The 19,351-nt window shown below is 32.7% G+C and overlaps 1 protein-coding gene and 1 long non-coding RNA gene across 2 annotated transcripts in view; both read right to left on the reverse strand.

Moving 5' to 3' along the window:
* Positions 1-425: 425 nt before the first annotated feature.
* LOC123014653 (meteorin-like protein) overlaps positions 426-19,351 on the reverse strand; it is a 19,856-nt gene continuing 930 nt past the window's right edge. Inside the window, exons 2-5 of the mRNA XM_044413872.1 lie at positions 8,884-9,135; positions 7,324-7,463; positions 7,207-7,263; positions 426-1,330 (exon numbers count right to left, since the gene is read on the reverse strand). Of these exons, the coding sequence (XP_044269807.1) occupies positions 999-1,330; positions 7,207-7,263; positions 7,324-7,463; positions 8,884-9,135 (781 nt within the window). The 3' untranslated portion in view covers positions 426-998. The remainder of the gene's footprint in view (positions 1,331-7,206; positions 7,264-7,323; positions 7,464-8,883; positions 9,136-19,351) is intronic.
* On the reverse strand, positions 9,163-13,929 carry LOC123014654. The gene is made up of 3 exons (XR_006413330.1): positions 12,495-13,929; positions 12,274-12,435; positions 9,163-12,196 (listed from the first exon to the last, which is right to left on the reverse strand). It is a non-coding gene; the product is annotated as an uncharacterized LOC123014654 (long non-coding RNA).

A 19,351-nucleotide genomic window follows, 5' to 3' on the forward strand; every position in this document is an offset into this window, starting at 1 on the left:
AGATAATTCTCAAATTGCAACAATAAAACAACTCAGTTTTCTCGGAATTAATTCCAGCGAATTCTCATTTAAATATCCAGCAACTTTCAAAACAAGATTTATTGACACATGTGGTAATAAAACAATTGTGTATTCTCATCGCTTCATTCACACGATTCCAAGTCACGCATTCGGAAGCGCCAGAGGAAGTGGAAAAAGTCAAGCACAAGTGTGCAAGGCGTCGATAAAAATGCATAATTTGTAGCAATTTAACCAATTGTTTGGATGATCTCAATCGGGGCACGAGGAAGTTGCTTTTTGTCCAATAAACAACAAACAGGAGATGTGGCAAAAAGAGACCAGGAACTGGCTTTTACTGTGTTTTCATGATTCATCACCGACATATGTTGGTCCATTTAGTTCCTTGGAATGAAATGATATCACACTAAAATTTAAAATTCATATATTTCTTTGCAAACAATACAATTCAATAAAAATATATTTTACATATCACAGCGCTCTCTGTCTACGCAGAAGACGATTATGGCATTCGTGTTCTTAAGCAACAGATGTATTAAAATCTATAATAATAAAAGTGCAATGAAACGAAATCTTATCACGATTTTGCAGTACTATAGGAACAATAATAAGATTTCACTTGATTGCATTTGTAACACATTCTAATGTGAGATCCAATCAATACTTTATGTACACATTAAGAAAAAACTAAAAGTAGTAATTACAAGTACAAACAGAAAGTAGATTAGTTTTAAGCGGCTCTATTTTGGCACCAAGAATTCAATTATGGAACCTCGTTTTATAAAAAAAGAGACCGTGAAGCTCCAATGTGGAGCACATCTATGTACACTAAAACCAGAGAAATCCTTCTGGGACGGTCTTCAACAATTGCACATTGCACAGTAGTCCCAATCTGGCTCGAGTTTTTCGCTAAGCACCGTCGCATTCAAGTCTTTCCTATGTACAAATCACAGCAGCGCACTTAAGTTACTTTGGTGGGGCTAACTTCGCAGGACGCAGTGAGCCTTGCCCTCTTCGGACAGCTGGTTAACTAGAAGAGCCCAATCTTCTAGTCGGGGGGCGCACTGGAGGGTCAAATCGCCGAGCTTTCGGCGTGCCATGAAGACGAATTCGCCCAAACCGTGCGAAACTCCACAATGCTGGGCCACGTGGAGGGTGATTTTCTCCAGAGGAGTGTCCTCAGGAATGGAGTTGGTGTCGATGGTGAAGGCATCATCGAAGGTGTGCCGGATAAGTTTTGTCACTTTGACCGACATTTGGGAGATCTCCAGGTCCTCGTGGTTCTCCACGCCGTGGATGATCCCACGAGTTACTGAAAAAGAGAGAAATGAAATAAATACTTTGTTTTTTTAAGCTTTAATCAACTGTAATAAATCGTAAATTAATATTCGTATTTGTTTAAATAGAAGTTATACAGGGTGTCACAACTCGCGACCCAGAAAAAAAATCAAGTGAGATAAGATATCAGGAACATGGAAAAAATGTTTAAAAAAATCTATCTGTCAAAAAATTTTGACCTTTATTTTTGTACTTTTGACATTGTTTTATGTCTATTTAATGATACTGATATGTTTATTACAATTAATTAGTAAAGGTACAAAAATTTTGCCAATAAAAGCCACAAATAACATTATAGAGAATTACAACTTAGGATACAGCTTCCATGTTTTCTTTTCTAATAGCCTGTAGCTAAAAAACTAGGAAAATTATTTTTCCAACAGAAATAAATAGAGTCAAAGACCAAAAATTAAACTCTCATAACTTCGAAATTTTTATAGATACAAATTTTTTAACATTTTTTCTATGTTCCCGGTATCTTACCTTACATGGCATTTTTCTCTGGGGCGCGAATTCTGGCGCACCTGTATATCCGTAGTTGTATAATAGCAGAAATAGACGAAGTAACTGAACGCTGTTAAAAAATTTAGAATGCAAAACAAAAAACAACAGATTTTTAATCTATGAGAAGGATTATAGGTACATAGTTTTAAATGTGAAAAATTGCAACACTGCAACCTTATTTTCTGAGGTGAAATAGGTTACAAAGTTGTATTTTCTGTTGAAAAAATGCCTAATGATTTTTCGAATGACTGTTTAAGTTGGTAATATGATGAAAACATCTTCTTATTCGGCTGTTTGCAACACTACAACCGGATATGGTTTTGCTTGACAGATAACAAGATTGTTGGTTATGTTCCTATTTAATTTAAACACAATTTAGAGTTTCAGATGACGTTGTAGATATGAAACTGTCACCAATCGGCAGCATTCTTAAAATTACTTCAGTTGTACCATTAAAATTATCATAAGATTTTACACCTAGCAACCTATAAAAAAAAACAGTGGTAAAGTGACGTCTATCTTATTGTCATTGTCCCATTTTTTATAAAACCAATTGTACAATATGTGTTGTGTTATAGATAAAAAAAATTGTAAATCTAACAGGAGTATTTTGAACGTGTTATCGAAGTCTCTAATTAATACATTGGAACACCTATTAAAAGTTTTGGAGAAATATTAAAACATTTCAAAAATTCCTCTATTTTTTAGTGATTTCTAATTTTATAGGAGTAATTTTTATAAAAAAAAAGAGAGACGAAATTCTATTTTCTAACAATGTGTGCATATTTTTATTTTTGTGTTTTTGTAAAAAAAACAAGTTTCAACGGTTCTTTATTCTTTTATACACATTTTAATTAATGAAAAGAAAATTACCTACAGCTTTGTTCTTTATATTATTACAATAATAAATAAAAAGTATGGAACTAAGAGTTTTTTTTTTTAATCATTTGCATTCAGAAAATATTAATTAAGTAATAAAAATTAAAGTGCTATAAATGTGATCGTTATTTAAGAATAACTAATAGTTGTTTTTAGAATTGTTTTGAGAATAATAATAATAATTGTTTTTGAGTTATGGAGTTTTTTTTGGTCAAAACGGCAAAAAACGTTTGATACTCGTATATTTAGAGCTCATACTTTTTTCAAATACATTTTTGTACTTTTGTTTCTATCGATTGTAGTTACATTTAATTATTCTGATGAAAATGTATTTTTTTAATTAGAGAGTTTTGATTGGTCAACAACTTTTGGATATTAATCCATTATTAAATAGAAATTGATTTTTTAATTGAAGTGTGTGGAAATTTCTGAATACGAAAAAAGAAATTACAAAATGAAGGGAACACAAAAATGCCTATCAAAAAATTGATGAAGTAAGGTGTATGTGTTTTACTGTTTTATACACTTTTTAATTTAATTTTGTCTGTTGAAAAACTCTGTTCGTTTTAAGCGTTAAATCAGTTTATTTAATTTAACAGATTAATTTTATTTGCTTCAAGAATTCTACGAAAAGAAATCTGCCACCAAAAATTACAAACAATTAACTCACCCACTTATTGATGTTGCTTCAAAAAGTTATTAAACTACACAAAAATAAACTCCCATTTTTAGTAAAACAATAACTAAGAACTTTTTTATGTCTTTAACAAACTTGGAAAAATCTAGTGACTGTACTTATTTCTGTGACCCGTTCTAAGTTTCCGAAACATTTTAACGGTTTTACTAAGTTTTCTAGAGAAATTGGTAAAAATTGTGTTTCATTAAACAGTTTCTAAATATAACAAGTAATTGGAGGGAAATATTTTTACTTGACTACGCATAACAATACAATAAAATAGTATACGCGTTAATTCAACTACAATGGCGTAAAATCCCAATTTTAACCACATCTGATTACTATTGTTTCAATTTTAATCAGTTCAAACGTTTTTTTTGAAATTTTATCGTTTCCTATTTGATTCATTCGAAGGTAATTAGTTGCAAACGCATTCGTTATTTTTCTCTTCTTCAAAGAATGTCATGTTTGTTTTCCGATACGGATAATCGTGGTATTTACTCGAGATAAAGACAATTTTATTTCTTATTTAAAAATCCTGTACAAATACTAAAACTCGTAGTTGACTCAGCCTCACTCTTATCGCTGTTTAATTAAGATTAACGTATCAGTGGGCTTGTCCCTCAAAACACTTATTTCGATAGAATTATACAAACAAAAGCACACTTTTTGAAAAATATTTCGATTCGACCGTTGAACAATAATCGTACATACAGCTATTGTTCTGTTGGCTCGGTGGGCGTCACAAGCGCTCCTTTGCCATAAAAACATTATGCTTACGGTGGTCTCGCGAGCCGCTCATGTAATTTTTTCTCTTTAATCCGCGGTCTAGAACACGTTGCCATAACAGGACAAGAGGTTTCTCTCGAGGGCACACACCAGATCCATATTTAATTCTTGCGCGAGCTATTTATTTACCAACGAAGGATTGTGCATTAAATTTTTTCCGAGCAATTAACCGTTTTTTGATACGTGCAAATGCCCCCGGCTGACAACTTTCCAGCGCTGCTGACTCAATTAGGCGCCGAATTCGGTGGCGAAAACGGCGAAATACCGGAAAAAACTGCTAATTGGGCCACCCGGGTGGCAAAAAACTGATCTAGAAGGTGTCTCCTTTTTGAGAAAATATTCTTTAATTAAGTTAGGCGAGTTTTATTGCTCATTAAGTGGATTACACATTGATACGTTTTTCAAGTAGTTGTGCAAATCTGTTGGTGATGAAGAAGGAAACATCGATAAATCTATTCACGCAGTTTGTCAAACATGTTTCTGTTTTGCCATCGAATTTCTTTCCAAGATTATCGACGCACTTGTCCCAACACAAGTCGGTAAATTCGTGAATTTGTTCTGCCATTTCTGCCATTTCGCGTTCTGCTGCAAGAAAATCTTGCAACTGTTTAACGGAATTTTCTTCACTCATTTTGTTACTTCAATAAAATTTTGCATTTTGGTTTATGACACACACTGATTCAAGACGGCAGCCGTCTATTTTGTGATAAATGTGGCATTTTAGTCTCCAAGAATTATTGCGTTTCTTTATTTCTTATAATAACAAATTTTCGCCAAAAAAGGCAAAAACTATGCGACATGAGTATGTTTTTTGCTCTTTTACATTTTCAAAATTGAATTTTTTTAAACATAATTTTTTAGTTATACATCAATCAAAAACGTACTACAGTGTTAAAACTCCGGTTATTACGAATAACCGTAAACTTGGGCACTGTTGCTTAATAAAATGACAACAGATAAAAGAAAAATAATAAATGTTTAACAAAAAATACCTACTTGTATTTTTCAATTTAAACTAAAAACAAACCAAAGTTAATAAAATCTAAAAACGGACGCCCAAAATTTAAATTGGCGTTTCGAATAAAGCGGATTTCGGATAATCATCACAATTCGGATAACCAAAGTTCTATTGTACTATCTGGAAAATAGTTATTAATTATACAATACGATAAAGAAATTGTTTATCTACGAGTGAAAAGGTTAAGTTTACGAGAGACGAAGTCACGAGTGGACTTATTTCACGAGTAGATAAACAATCTTTATTGTCGTGTATAACATTTCGTTTTATTTTGTACGCACCTACCAGAATTTCTTGAATATTAACAGTAGACTAGAAATTAGTTGATAAAAGCACTCTTTTACATTGCGTACAAAATAAAATAAATTATCACTTTGACTTCGACATTTTTGCAAAGAAAATTCAATTGAAAAATGTTATGTTTTGTTTTTCGGTTTACATCCCATAAAAAATGTTACAACCTAAAAGTGCTAATAAAAAATAAACATGTAAATACTCGTAATAATAAGAGTCTAAGTTTAGTTTAATAAAAATTAGTTTTTTTGTAACTCTTGTTTATAAAAATTTTTGCATAGTTAAATGTAGAGTTGCGGTCAATAAAAGCTGAGCGGCAGTTTTTTCTAATGTAAATGTTATTTCGATTGTTACTCATGTGCGAAAAAAAGTCACCCCATGTTGACATAAAATGTCAATGAAAAAAAAATGACACATTTATCTTTGGCAGAGAAATTACGGTTTGTTTCTCTTATGTTTGTTTTTGAATAAATACGTTAATCCTTTATCTATTAAAAAAACGTTTCTATAAATGTCACCACGTGTATTTAGTAAAAATCAAAATTATTTTCGTTCAAGATAATAATTATTGTGAATCGCCAAGTAGGTAAGTCTGAGGTAAAATTGTGATTTACCAAATATCATGACATAAAAAATCAGTACCCATATTTTATTGTCCGCAACTGTAGTCTATCAATATACAGGGTGAATATAAAGTATGGAACAAAGTCGTTTTTTTAATCATTTGCCTCCAAAAAATAATAATTAATGTAAATAAAAGAAATAAAAATGTGGTCGTCTTTTGAGAAGGAAATTTTGTTTTTTTTTTATTTAAGCGATATTTTTGTCAAAAATTGTTTTACAGTGAATTGCCATTAATCAAAATTCTAAAACTCAAAAACAAAAGAAAATTTTGAAAAATTTTATTCTTTATAAAACATCACAACTTTATAGTAGGTACAGTTGCGGAATTAAAATTTCGGGCAGTATTTTTCTGTCACTTCAAAAAGTTTACTGTAAACTACCTTTTACTGTCAACATGACTGACATTTGACAATTAAACTTTTCTGTCGGTGACACTATTTTTGAAAGTAAATAGATAAGTCAAAATGACAAGAGTAAAAAATGAGGTTATTAATGTAAAGATTGTTTTAGAGTTTACATTATAAAAATGACAATACTGCGCGAAATTTTAATTCCGCCACTGTACTTATCATTCATTAATAAGTTTTCCAAAAAAATTAAAAGTTTAAGCAAAAAACGTTTGGTTCCATACTTTTTTTCACCTGGCATATGAATTGGTGCATATTTTCATTTAGACAATTACATGTTTGTAACAAAATATATAGAAAAATTATATAAAATCGACTTTATTTATTTATTTTTTTATTTTTTCTTATTTATTAAAACAAAATAAAAAATCTACATTAACATTTTCTTGTACACAAGATAATCAGATACAGATTTACTTCCCGTTTTTAATGTCCCACGTACACCGCACCGTTCTTATAGTTTCCCAAATATTTTTTTAAGAAACGATACAGTTATTTATTACCGTAACTTTCCTTTTTTTCACTTACAATCACCATTAATTGAAAGTATAGACAAAAAAACATATTCGCTACCTTAATTAGTATAGAATTAGCATGAAGAAATACTAATGCAGTTGAGTTTTTAGCATTTCCGCACTCTTTCCGCTAATAACACTTACCGAGATCACTGGTGCAGAATGCGTGCGCCAATTCCTCGTTAGTACATGGTCGACATTCTGCAAAAAACACAAAAATGACAATTTCTCGCGCTTTCACCAACAAGATTTTATTTTTACCTTCTGTGGGGTCGAACCCCTTGACACCTTTGGGCAACGCTTGGAGATCATATTCGATTTCGGCGATTCTCTTGGTGATGGCGTCCACATCGGTGGCTTCCACGTAGATGGCCGCTTGGCCGTTCTTACTGATGAAGCACCTGCAACAAGGCAATAATTTAATTTTTTCGCTACTAGCTGTAAAAGATACCATTATTTAGTTTGTCGAGAGGTCGTGAAATTGTTTTTCTCTCCTAGTAGTCAATAATCATTTTCATTATGGATCAAGGGCTATAATGGATTAGAGGTGGGTAAATGCCGATATTGGAGGATATTACATATTCAAAACTATTATCATCACAAGTACTAACGGAAGTATTTCGAGATGAAATTAATGCAAAATCAAATAAAAAAGACTTAAACCTCCTCATTAAAACATCATAATAACCCCAACTTTAATCCTTTTGTTCTGTCTATGTCAAAATTCTCAAAACAACAAATGGCTTTGTTTCATGTTAAAGTACTACCAGAACTGAAGCAAATTTTAACACTTTTTCCCTTTTGTTTGCAGTTTCTTTGTTATTTTAACAAATATTATGAAGTTAGAAAAATCCTTTAATAGTGCAGAAGTACAAAAATGACAATCATTAACGATAAGAAGAAAATAATACTTCCAACATAAGTTAATAAGTCAGGAAAGTAATTAATAATTATAGGTAATAGTGAATTAACAAAAATAGGAGTTGTGAATTACAACATGTTACATGTCCATTAAGTAGGGTTATATAGGGTGTTTACCGTGTTAGAGTTGAAAAAAATAGAAGAAAACAGAAATACTGTAACCGAGAAAAAAAACTCACACAATTGTTATTATTAAGATTGTTATTTAACTCCAAAATATTGTTGGTACACGGTTTGAGGGTCACTGGAATTATTTACTTGTTCAGATAAAATTGTATTGTTGCAATAAATAACAAAATCATCTCCATGACAATGAAATAGAAAAGTCACTTCATAGTTTTGACACTGTCATCATTTTATTTGCTTTTTTTGCTTTAGTTGTTATCAAAATTCGAACATCTCCTGTTTAATCTCTTACAGCGAAATGGTTTCCAATAGGTTTGATTCGTCTTTCTTGATTTTTTCCAAATTCATGGACTTGAGTTACAAATATTAAAATAATAAATTAGTTGTTGTAATTATGATTTACGGTAAAACACAAGATAATGATACTAATAGCCATTGTTGCAGCCGAAGCAACAGTTCTCAAATAAATAATATAAAATGAATTATTTACTTTTACAACTTAAATTTTTGTTTTATATAGCGTATTAGATTTCTTCTAACGTGAATATTATCTTATTTAAATTTCAACCTCAAGACCGTAAACACCCTGTATTTTTCACCGTTGTATTTCTGGGTAATAAATGTGGTAGTAGTGAATTTTTTTTTATATCAAACACGGTAGAGAAGATTTTTAGAGCATCGCATTCATTAAACAGCTTGGCTATAACAAATCTCTTCTCTACCTTGTGATATAATATACTATTAATTTATTTTTTAGCAAAAAATGACACTTGCCTGATGGCTTTATTGGCCGAGTCCGCGTAGAGCGGTAGCAGCGAGCGGGGCCCTTCGAGGAAGAGCCTCGCCGCCGGTTCTTTCTTTTCGTCGGGATGGACCTTGATGCAGGCTCGGAATTCGCGGTCTTGTCCCGGGAGACGGAGGAGGACCCTGAGTGCCCCTCGGGGGTACAGCCAGGTCACTCTGCCGGCCGAGCAGCGCAGGTAGACGGGAGTGACGCCTCTGCCCGTCGACGAAGAGCTCAATCCGCTGAAAGAAAATGGAACAAGATTAGTCTCGTTATGACATAACAGTTATCTCAAACGCGGAAAAATCCATGTTTTTCGATTTTCTGCTCGAGTGAGATTAAAGCCGAGTCATTTGTGATAAATTGCACGTTTCGGGAGCGTTAATAATATGCATAATCGAGTTCGAAGTTCCGTTAGATCGGTCCTTTGGGCTTTGCTCTGCGCATTTATCGGAGATGAACCGGGCCAGAGAGTAACAGTTTAATTATGATGAATAAATCGACCGTTTTCACACGCAATTAAATCGGATGAACGACTCGTGGCCTTTTATTTGCACGTTCGATCCGTTAAGAATGCATTAAATAGCGACAATTCGGTCGAATCGAAGCTTTGTTCCGACCGAACCAAACAAAATCTGGATTGAAATATGCGTCGAAATCCAATTAAATCAAGTCAGGTTGGAATGGGGAAATCGTTTCTGGCTAATCGTCGACGATTACCGCATACCAAAAGCAACGAGAATCTTTTATCGGCCAATTTGACCGATGGGTTTAATAAGAACAGAGAAAATTGGGTAGTGGCGTGTTTCGACTCGTCCAAAAATTATTACACAAAGTCAAATAAGAAACGCGAAACGGAGAACTAGAACTCGAGCTGTTTTCTGGAATTTCTAGTTGATATAGGTCAGGTCATCAAGTCATATTTACAGTTTCATCTACCTACCACAGAAATAAGTACATTAGTTTTAACCACTAATAGCCTGTTCTTGTAGGTATTATTTTTTTAGTGTTTTCCTAGAAAATCCCATGATGTTCGTACACTGTGGTCAGTTTCAGTAAACGACCACAACAAATTTTATTTATTTTTCTTTATTTCACTCAGGCATTTATACAACTACTTTTTGTATAGTAAATTTACAAATATTGGTGAAATATCCATTGTAGGAGTAAACAAGACTTGCAAAAGCCTCGCAACAAATTTAAAAAAATATAACATTAAAACTTACAATTCACTCGACACGTTTTAGTCCAGTCAAAGAACAAGTGGTGAATGTATGGTCGGGAACATATTTTTGAGTAAGTTATGACCAGCGGGGCCCAGGGGGGCACCTAGAAGGTGGCCCCTTATGCTTTTTCGCTTAGATCCACAAAACGGCACAAAATAAGGAAAAAAATACTGAATTAAAGCTTGTAAAACTTTCTACAAGATGGTCTTTTCGAGTTTTTTGTAGCTCAAATAGTTTTCGAGATATTCGCTAGCAAATAACACACTCTTAAAAAAAACCGTGAATAACCAATAATAAATTATCCTAAGAATGGTTGTAAAAGTTGTAAGCCTTGTGATTGGACAGTTTAAAGTCAGCCATTACAATAATGTAAAAAACCAATCACATTAGTCTCTTGGATTCATTCAAAATTTTGCATAGATGTGATTGGTCCCTTTATGGTCGGCCATTATTATAATGTGAGTAACCATGGAGAAACCAATCACTTTAGACTTTAGTTTAATTGAAAAATCGAGCGAAAATGATTAATTCTATTTTGCATTCATTCATTACGTTGATTCCAATTTTTAATAAAAATGTATTGTGTCTGCTCTTTGTCACCTCCGTGCCCTCTATTGTGACAATTGTGAGTATTTGCGCCGTATGTTTCGTTGTAACCTACTTGTTTGGGAAATAAGACATAAATAGGAAAACTAGTGTTTTGTGTGCTTACAAATACAATATAAATTAGTGACAAACAAAGAAGTGAAAAATTTCTTCGAATTTAACATTTTCAAGTGCAACAAATGAAACATTACCTCATTTTCTTGGTAGGTTTTTTTAAAAAGTGTGTGCAATATATAATAGCAAATATCTCAAAATATATTTAAAATACAAAATTTCAGAAAAAACAGTCTTGTAGGAAATTTTATAAGCTTTAATTGTATACATAACAATTTTTGTAATAGGTACCGTTTTCGAGAGCCCTTTTTTTGAATGTTCATTGATTGGACTATTTATTAAAATTTATAATTTGAGCACTTTTTCGATACCTAAGTGTATTTATAGTATTCCCTAATGTTTTCAATGAGACGATTAATTATTATTTGATCATTTTAATACCATTAGTATTTTGGTAGATACAGCTCTTCAAAGACGCAGCTTTCTTATTATTTTTTATTTTTATTAATTAAGGAAGACAATTTTTTTGTTTTATTAATGAGAGGCATTAAAATATGTATGTGAATTATTAAATAATAAATGAAATCTTAAAAATAATAACAAATGCGTGAAAAAAGAAAAACATTTTCTGAAGAGATAAAGTCGGCAACCATCAGCACACCAAAAATTTGTTGACTACGTCTACGTAGCAATAAAGAAAAAAGTATCAACGGTATCAAATATCTTAAATTATTGAGTGCAAGCAGAAGGTGCAGCGTGGCCTATTTGAAAAACTTGCAGGCAAAAAAATATGAAAAGCTTTTATGCATGCCCTTGTGTTAGTGTTTTTTTATTACCACATAAACCCTTTTAAATCACCGTGTATATAAAAAAAATCTGATTATAGGGGTTCAAAGTTTGCACATTTGACCTTATTTATTGCAGTTGGTAAATAATTTCACATGTTTACAAGTATTTATTAGATGTTATTAGAAAAGTAAACAAAGAAACTGTATTTGAATTGCAACTACATATCTTTAATGTTATTTGTTGATTTTGTGCTTTTTTAATTGAACAAATAATATGTTGCAACATCACCAGTAACAATAAAGAGAAATATAAACAAAGTCAAATAAGCAAATTTTAAACCTCCATAATTATAGATGGAATTTTGTTAAACATTTTTAAATCTAAAAAGTCCAAAAAATATCGCTAAAAAGCATTTTTCAATCAATTACCAAAAATTTGAGCTTAGTTATCTTCAATTTTATAAAACTAGACAAATAAGTTTTTGACTCGGCTTTTATGTGAGTGATTTTCCGGCGTCTTGGGTAAGAAATTCTTGTCGTGATTTAGTTTTGGCGGGAGAAGCGTTGGGATCGAATTACACAGTCTCGCCACCCTCCGCCATATGTGGCACCTGCAGCGAGTAAGAAATCTACAAAAGATCGCAAAATTACAGGTCGAGAGACTACAAGAACCACTGGAGGCAATGCGTGATGTTCATACCGTTACCTGTAATTTTTTCATTGTCCGCGTACGCGATATTGGTAGATAAATCGTGTTAAAGAAATGCAAAAACAACCCTCGTCTAAAATTAGAAACCACATGTGTAACATTCATCAGACGGGTGGTAGGAATTCCTGGTTTCTTGTCGGAATTCTGGCAAACAAGTGGCTAAAACAAATGATCCGTCGTTAAATTATTAGATAAGTCGGAGAGGAAAGACCACTAACCTTTCCAGATTGTGATTTTTGTTGAAACGGGCCCGATAACAGTACGCTTTCACTATCTGAGCGCCCGTAAATCACGTCGTTTCCCTTCTGATTGTACAAACTACAGGTTAATGTTTCCACATTTTACCTGTCGAGTCCTTTGCAGGTGTATGTAGTCCTCGAGTAATGACAACCGGTCTACAATTTCAAAAGTGAGGACGATCCTGTGACAAGACAATTATTTTTATTTCCGTAACTGGTTCAACTGGATGATGACACTTGACTTCATAACGATCTCGTTTCTACATTTTTATCTAAATTTTCTTGTATGGGTGGTAGGTAAAAGGCCGCACAAAGTAAAAGTAGTCCAGTTTCACCGGGCACGAGATAATAGTACCACGCCCTGGCTTGACAACATTCTATCCGGTTCTAATGCGTGCTTATTGAACCAATTAATTACGACATAATTAAAAAACGAAACTCTCGATTTTTCAGCGACCATCTGGCGTGACCTCTGATGCTACCGTGTCCAATTGCAATTTCCCAGAAGTGGACCATTTCAGATAAATAAAACATCAAACCTGAAGTTCTACTTCTGTATGAGTTATAACACTAGATGCCACGGATTTTGTATGCAAACTAGCTTTCGGCCGCATGCTGGACGATTTATACGCCTCCGGGGATTATGTTATTGTGTCAAAAAAATGCTTATCAGATTTAAAGTCTCCCGGTGTGTCGAAGAAAAGTGCCTCTATAATCTATTAACTTTTTAATGGTTGATGAAGTGAGTCCGTTGCAATTATCTTGCCGAAACCGATGCCCGATTTCTGCTGACTAACTCTATTCCATTCCGAAAGTAAATGATCCGGGCTTGGATTTCGACCAGTCACCTTCTTGTGTTGTGGAGACAATTATCGAATCTAGCCATCGAAATTTAGACACGCTAACGCCTTTCTCGATCGCATTAACATTCCCTTGTTTCCCTCTCAGGAAATCTACAGTTTTAAAAACTAACATTTGACATTTTTGAGACGAAAAATGGTCGAGCACGAAGCCATATAGTCTATCGGATAAAGGTGATCGGCTTTAGTCATTTTTTATCGACTATTAGAGGCTGGCAATCCGAGTGGAGTAAACCCAGAGAGTGGTATACAACATTTCTTCCAACACCTAACCTAAATAATTTATAAAATTTGACGGTTGAGATCTATTGCATGTTATTCTTATCGTATATTATAAACAAATATTGACGTTCATGAAAATATACAAAAAAATAAACTTTATGCGAATTTTTTTCAACAATTTTGGTGTTGAAATATCGGTGGTGGTGTCTGAGAAATTTTTGGGTAATTTTTATTATCCACTAATCAATAAAATAAAAACTAATTTCTACTATCCTTAGAGCAATGGGAAATGTAGGTTGTAAGTATTGGAATAATAAAAACTTCTCACCTACGAAATGAATTTGTCACAAAGAAATCCTACCCAATCATAGTATTAAAATTTAATGAATTATTTTGAGTGACTTGTAAAAAACATAACAGATTTTTTTTTGAAGATTTTACATAGAATTTCAACAGGAGAAATTGCAATATTGGCTTTAATAAATAATATTCTTACGTTTAATTAAATTAAGAAATCACAAAATCATTTTCTAAAATGTGAACTTACTTGTTTTTTTTTAACAATTGCTCTTATTTAAACATATCTGAATAAAATTAAGCGAAAATTATTTTATTAATGTGTAATAAAATTTAAATATGTTTACACTACGTTAAAGAAGAATATTGTCAAATGCTGCTTATCAAATAAAAAAAATGTAAATAAAACTCGTAAATTAATGGTTTCTTCCTTTATAGTTTTGAACAAAAGTATATTTTACTAAATCAATACAATAAACGGCAAAATCTTGTTCTAAACATGTTATTTCATTTACCAGATTTTTTTGCATTGCCCTTATTTAAAAGATATTTTTTTACAAGAAATCGAAGGATTTATTTGCTTCTGGCTTTTAATTATTAGCATTTGAGCTAATACAGGGTGATTCAAAAGTGTTGGACTAACTCTCGAATGGTGAAAGACGACTTTAGCTAAGCAAAAATAAATGAATTCAGACTTTTTCTCAAACCTTTTCTTTGAGAAAAAACAGAACAGTTTAAGTTCCATATAATCATGTAGGCATTTTAGCTCTTGTCGGATTTAATTTATTGTTAAATTTGCTAGTTTGTTATATGTTTTGAACACTATAATACACAAACTGGTGATTTTTTCAACAACAGGTATCTGTTTAATGTTTTCAAGATCTGCTGTTTCCGCTAACTAAATTCAAGAACACATGATCTGAAGGGCCAAAAACCTAACCCAAAATCTAACTTATAATTTCGTAAAAAAAAAAGCTGAAACAATTTTTTGTCATGTGAATTTTTAACTCAGTTGGATGTTTTATCACCACCAAAGAGATGGTCCCACACTTCTGAATCACCCTGTAGAAAATCGCACATAGCTGAGGAGAGTTTTTATAGTGGTAAACAATGTGAAAACAAAGTCAACATATCGTTTGTTTATAGTTGAATTATTAGATCGAAGCAAATTTCAAGTTTCTTCAGATTTAATTTATTTTTTAATCAAAATCAACAAAAAACCTAGCCTATTTGAAACGCTACTTGAATTTTTTGGTGTAAATTAGAACCAAAATAAAAATTTTGGGAAATATCGAAGTAAATTTCGCTAATTTGCACTTTACATTTNAATTTGCACTTTACATTTTTAATTTACATTTGATAATTTATTTTATGCTGATTACAATGATGAACAAATCCAACAATCCAAGATCCAAGAAGAAGATGATTACAATGATGTTAGATTTTTTGCGATAGCTCCAAAAACATTCAAAATATCGAATATTTTTTTAAATAGACGATTTTTATTTAATTGAATACAAGAAATGTGTTACTTCTACATCTTTGGCGGTAAGAGATTTTGAACTAATGAGAAAATCGCCAAATTAAGCTCAATGTGTTTACATTTTTCAACCAAAATCTTGAGTATCATCTGTTGTTAGATTTAGCACATTTTTGTAAAAACCACTTGTTTTTTAGAACAGAAAATGACAAAATCAGTTTGTTTAGTCAGTTATGAGAGTTAGAAAAGTATAATTACCGAACTGATACAATTTATTTCCATTTTGAACAAAAATGTTTATTTTAAATGCTAGTTAAATGAATGTATGTACTTGTTCGGCTGTTATGTTCGCTTTGGCTCATTTTTTTACCACAAATCACTTGTCTTTTAAAACAGAAAATATGTAGTAAAATATGGTTCGAAATGTGTTATTTTGGCTTGTTTGGTTCGCTTTGAGAGTTTAAATTACCGAAATGAGGGAAGCATTTTAAAGTTCAAATTCATAAAAATTTTAGCCTTGCTCAACTTTTTCCTCAAAAGTTACCGTCTTACTCATCCATTTTATTCATGTCTATCTAAACCCACAGTCATTAATGGACGGTTTTATTGCCGCATGTTTGTGGTCAAGCTGAGTTTTTCGTCTAGTTTCGAACAATCACGGCCTATTGTTATGAATATAGTGCAGAAAGCTGTGTCATTATGGGCTGATCTGTCTCTTCGCCCATCATTAATACCACTCAAAAGCCGATTGTTCTGAGGACCTTGACCACGGCGCGAGTGAGGAGAACAACGTCTTTAAGATTAGCATAAGGATTGCCTATTGATCTTGAAGGGTTGGGCGTCTACTGTTGGACAATGTGGACGTGGGCTGAGGCAAGACCCTCGTCGTGTCACTAAGAACTCGCTCGACAATAGGCGTTGCCTCATATGCGAAGACATCGCATTGTTGTAGACACCCACACGATCAAACTGCTCCAGATAAACCAAAAGAAAGGCTCGTGCTAGGAACAAAGACTTTAGTTGGTTTTCAAAGCACGCATTAATAATCGGAAATCTCACTAAAATAATAAGAAGGTTTTATTGTCGAGTTATTGCCATCAAAGACAATGGCATTCCAACGCCACGTTTGACGAGATGTCGACGGAAACCAACAGTTTGTTTAACAATACGATACTCTGTGTACATAACGATAATATTTATGTAAATTTGAACCGGAGAATTGAGGCGTAATTGCTTTAATTGGCGCTCGTGCTGGAAATCGGGCCGTTTTTGGGCTATTATTTTTATATAACGATATAAAAGTCAAGGCGATTTAAGTCTTCCGCATAAATCACTCGTCATTATATTGTTTTTGGAGAGCCGCAGGCGAAGACAAAAGGGTCTTTCTTTCCAATCTTGTCTAAATAAGATGGAGAGCCGGTCCTGTTTCGATGCCATAAAAAAGCTTTTAGGCGACTGGCCATCGAACTATCAAGCAACACTCTCGCTCATTGTGATCCATATCGGCGATGGTAATAACACCCATGATGGGTCAGAGTCAAAATGGACGAAATTGAATCTGAATATTCGTCAAAAAGCACGCTCGGAGCGACTCACAATTAATCAAATCGGTGATTTTAATATGGGAAACTCGAAAAAGCCGATTCTCCACGCTTTTATCTCGACGATTGACGAAAACAAGTCAGTGTCACGATTGTTTGGAACGTGTCCCACGCAACTCCGAAGACGTCCTACAGTAATTTATCGCTGAATTTTCTCTAATTATGCAAATGCAAACGTCCTTCAAAGCAATCATTTAGCTTTTCGGCGGGTTTTTGAAAGCATGCAGCAAGTCGCACTTTTTAACTAGGGTAGGAGTGGACCGTTGAACCTCCGTATAGCCTCTTATTTATTACGGCACCGTCAGGTATTTCAGTCTGGCGTGTAGTGGAAAGCCCTGCGGTAACAAAGTTCTCTTTTGTGTGGGAAGCACTTCGACCCACACTGCTCTTCTTCAACTCTTTTTACTCAACCCTGTAGCAAGTCACACCATAAGGCCAGATTGCTCCCAATTCAAGACGCTTCTTAATTACATCAACTTGAAGCACAATTAAGGCCACTTGAGCGCAAAAAAGATACAAATTTGCGATGAAGAGCACCAGATTTCCGTGAATGTTCTTCTTAACAAGCTATAACTATAACAATTATTTTTAATTTAGTGCGTGCTTTGAGGGAATCGACACATGTTGTTATTTCTGCAAACGTGAGAAAAAAGCCTATCACGCGTCATTAGTCATAATGTAATCGTGCAATAAGAGAGCAGGAACGTGATACTTTCCTAAAGCTGCTTGTGAAATATTTGTGCAATATCCGATTGAGCAATAGGATTTTGTTAACGAGCATAATAACGTGCTGAAAATGGTAAATTTGCTATTGTCCGTTCTATAGACTCACTGAGGGTTGTCACTGGTTGTCCTTTAGTATGTAGTTTAGTCTGATAAGAAGTAGTGGGCATACATATACCTACAATTTTTTCTAATAAGCATCAAACCTTTTCTTACATTTTCAAAATTATCTAAATCTAATCTCAAATCACCTGCAAATCAAACGTTTTCATTTTGTAATTATCAATAGTTCACATGGATCGTAAAAATACTGTTAAATAGTACATTACAAGCGAGGTGGTAAATATGGCATTACCCCGAGTGCTTATGCTTATAAAGCACAAGGGGTAATGCCATTACCACCCAGGTTTGTATGCTATTTTATTCACAATCACATTATTTTCAGTCAAAAATTTGAGTAAAATTAAATTATAACAAAGTTAAGCTCCAAACGTGGTAAGCCATACAAATGGCGTTTAATTTTTGACATTTCAGAAATGTCAAAGAAAATATTGAAATAATGTGTGAATCTGATCTAAAATCGTCGAAATGGAGCAGTGTGCTCCGCCAGAAGTAAGAGAAACTGCTACAAAAGCAATTGGATACTAGTTTAGAAAATAATTTATGCGTAACTTGGCAATTTGAAAGAAAAAAATCCTGGTTTTAATAATATTAAGGTTGGCTATTCTGCATAATACCGACCAAGAGAAGTAATGTTACTCCTCATGAGATTTAATGTGTTTCCCAATCTTTAAAAGGTTATTATTAATCGGCATATTACGTTAGTGATTGTGAATAAAAATCTTTACAAATTCGTTTGCTATTTTTCTTTTTTGTGCTGTAGGTATAATAATAATTAGCATTTAACACGAAACTATTAATTCAGCTTATGTCATCTATAATAATAAAAAAATCAATGTTTTTAGGGCGGATCAAAAATTGACATTTTATGTTTGTTGTTCGTTTTATGTATTATTATGTGTTTGTGTGTTTTGATATAAATAAGAATTTCAAATTAGTTAGGTTCACTAAATGATGAACAATTTTTTTTTCAAATCTTACAAGTATACCACAAAATTGTTACATGTCATCAAATTTCTAAATAAAGTGTCTTTGACTATAAAATTAAGTTGGTAACAGAAGATGTGGGACTTGTCAATTTTCGTATTCCGTGTTGCCAACTTAATTTTAAAGTCACAGGTCATTTTGATTAGAAACTTAATTTAATGCATGGTGTTTAAAACCATCAAGATGAAATTTTAGATACATCCTTTGTGCGCAGAGCACATTTTATATGGTTTTTACAGCTTGGAAACGTTTTTTCCGAAACCGTTAGATAGTAAATGCGAAAAAAATAAAGAACATTCTCTTCAGACGTTTTTTGTACCCATTTCTACTCTTGATTTTTTTTCCAAGTCATTGTGAGTGTTATAAAAATCACAAACACTATAAAATAGAAAAAAAATCTTTACTTTTCTTTATTTTTAAAAAATCTTAATTTATAAAGAATACACTTCAAATTTTACTAGCAGTACATATTATTACAAGTTATTAGATAAAGTCTTGATTAATATGTTACATAGGTACATAATTATAGATGAATAATAAACAAGA

This window comes from Tribolium madens, unplaced genomic scaffold, assembly GCF_015345945.1.
Source record: "Tribolium madens isolate multiple individuals breed KSU strain unplaced genomic scaffold, Tmad_KSU_1.1 Scaffold_97;HRSCAF=244;Tcas5.2_LG3a, whole genome shotgun sequence".
NCBI classification, from domain to species: Eukaryota; Metazoa; Arthropoda; class Insecta; order Coleoptera; family Tenebrionidae; genus Tribolium; species Tribolium madens.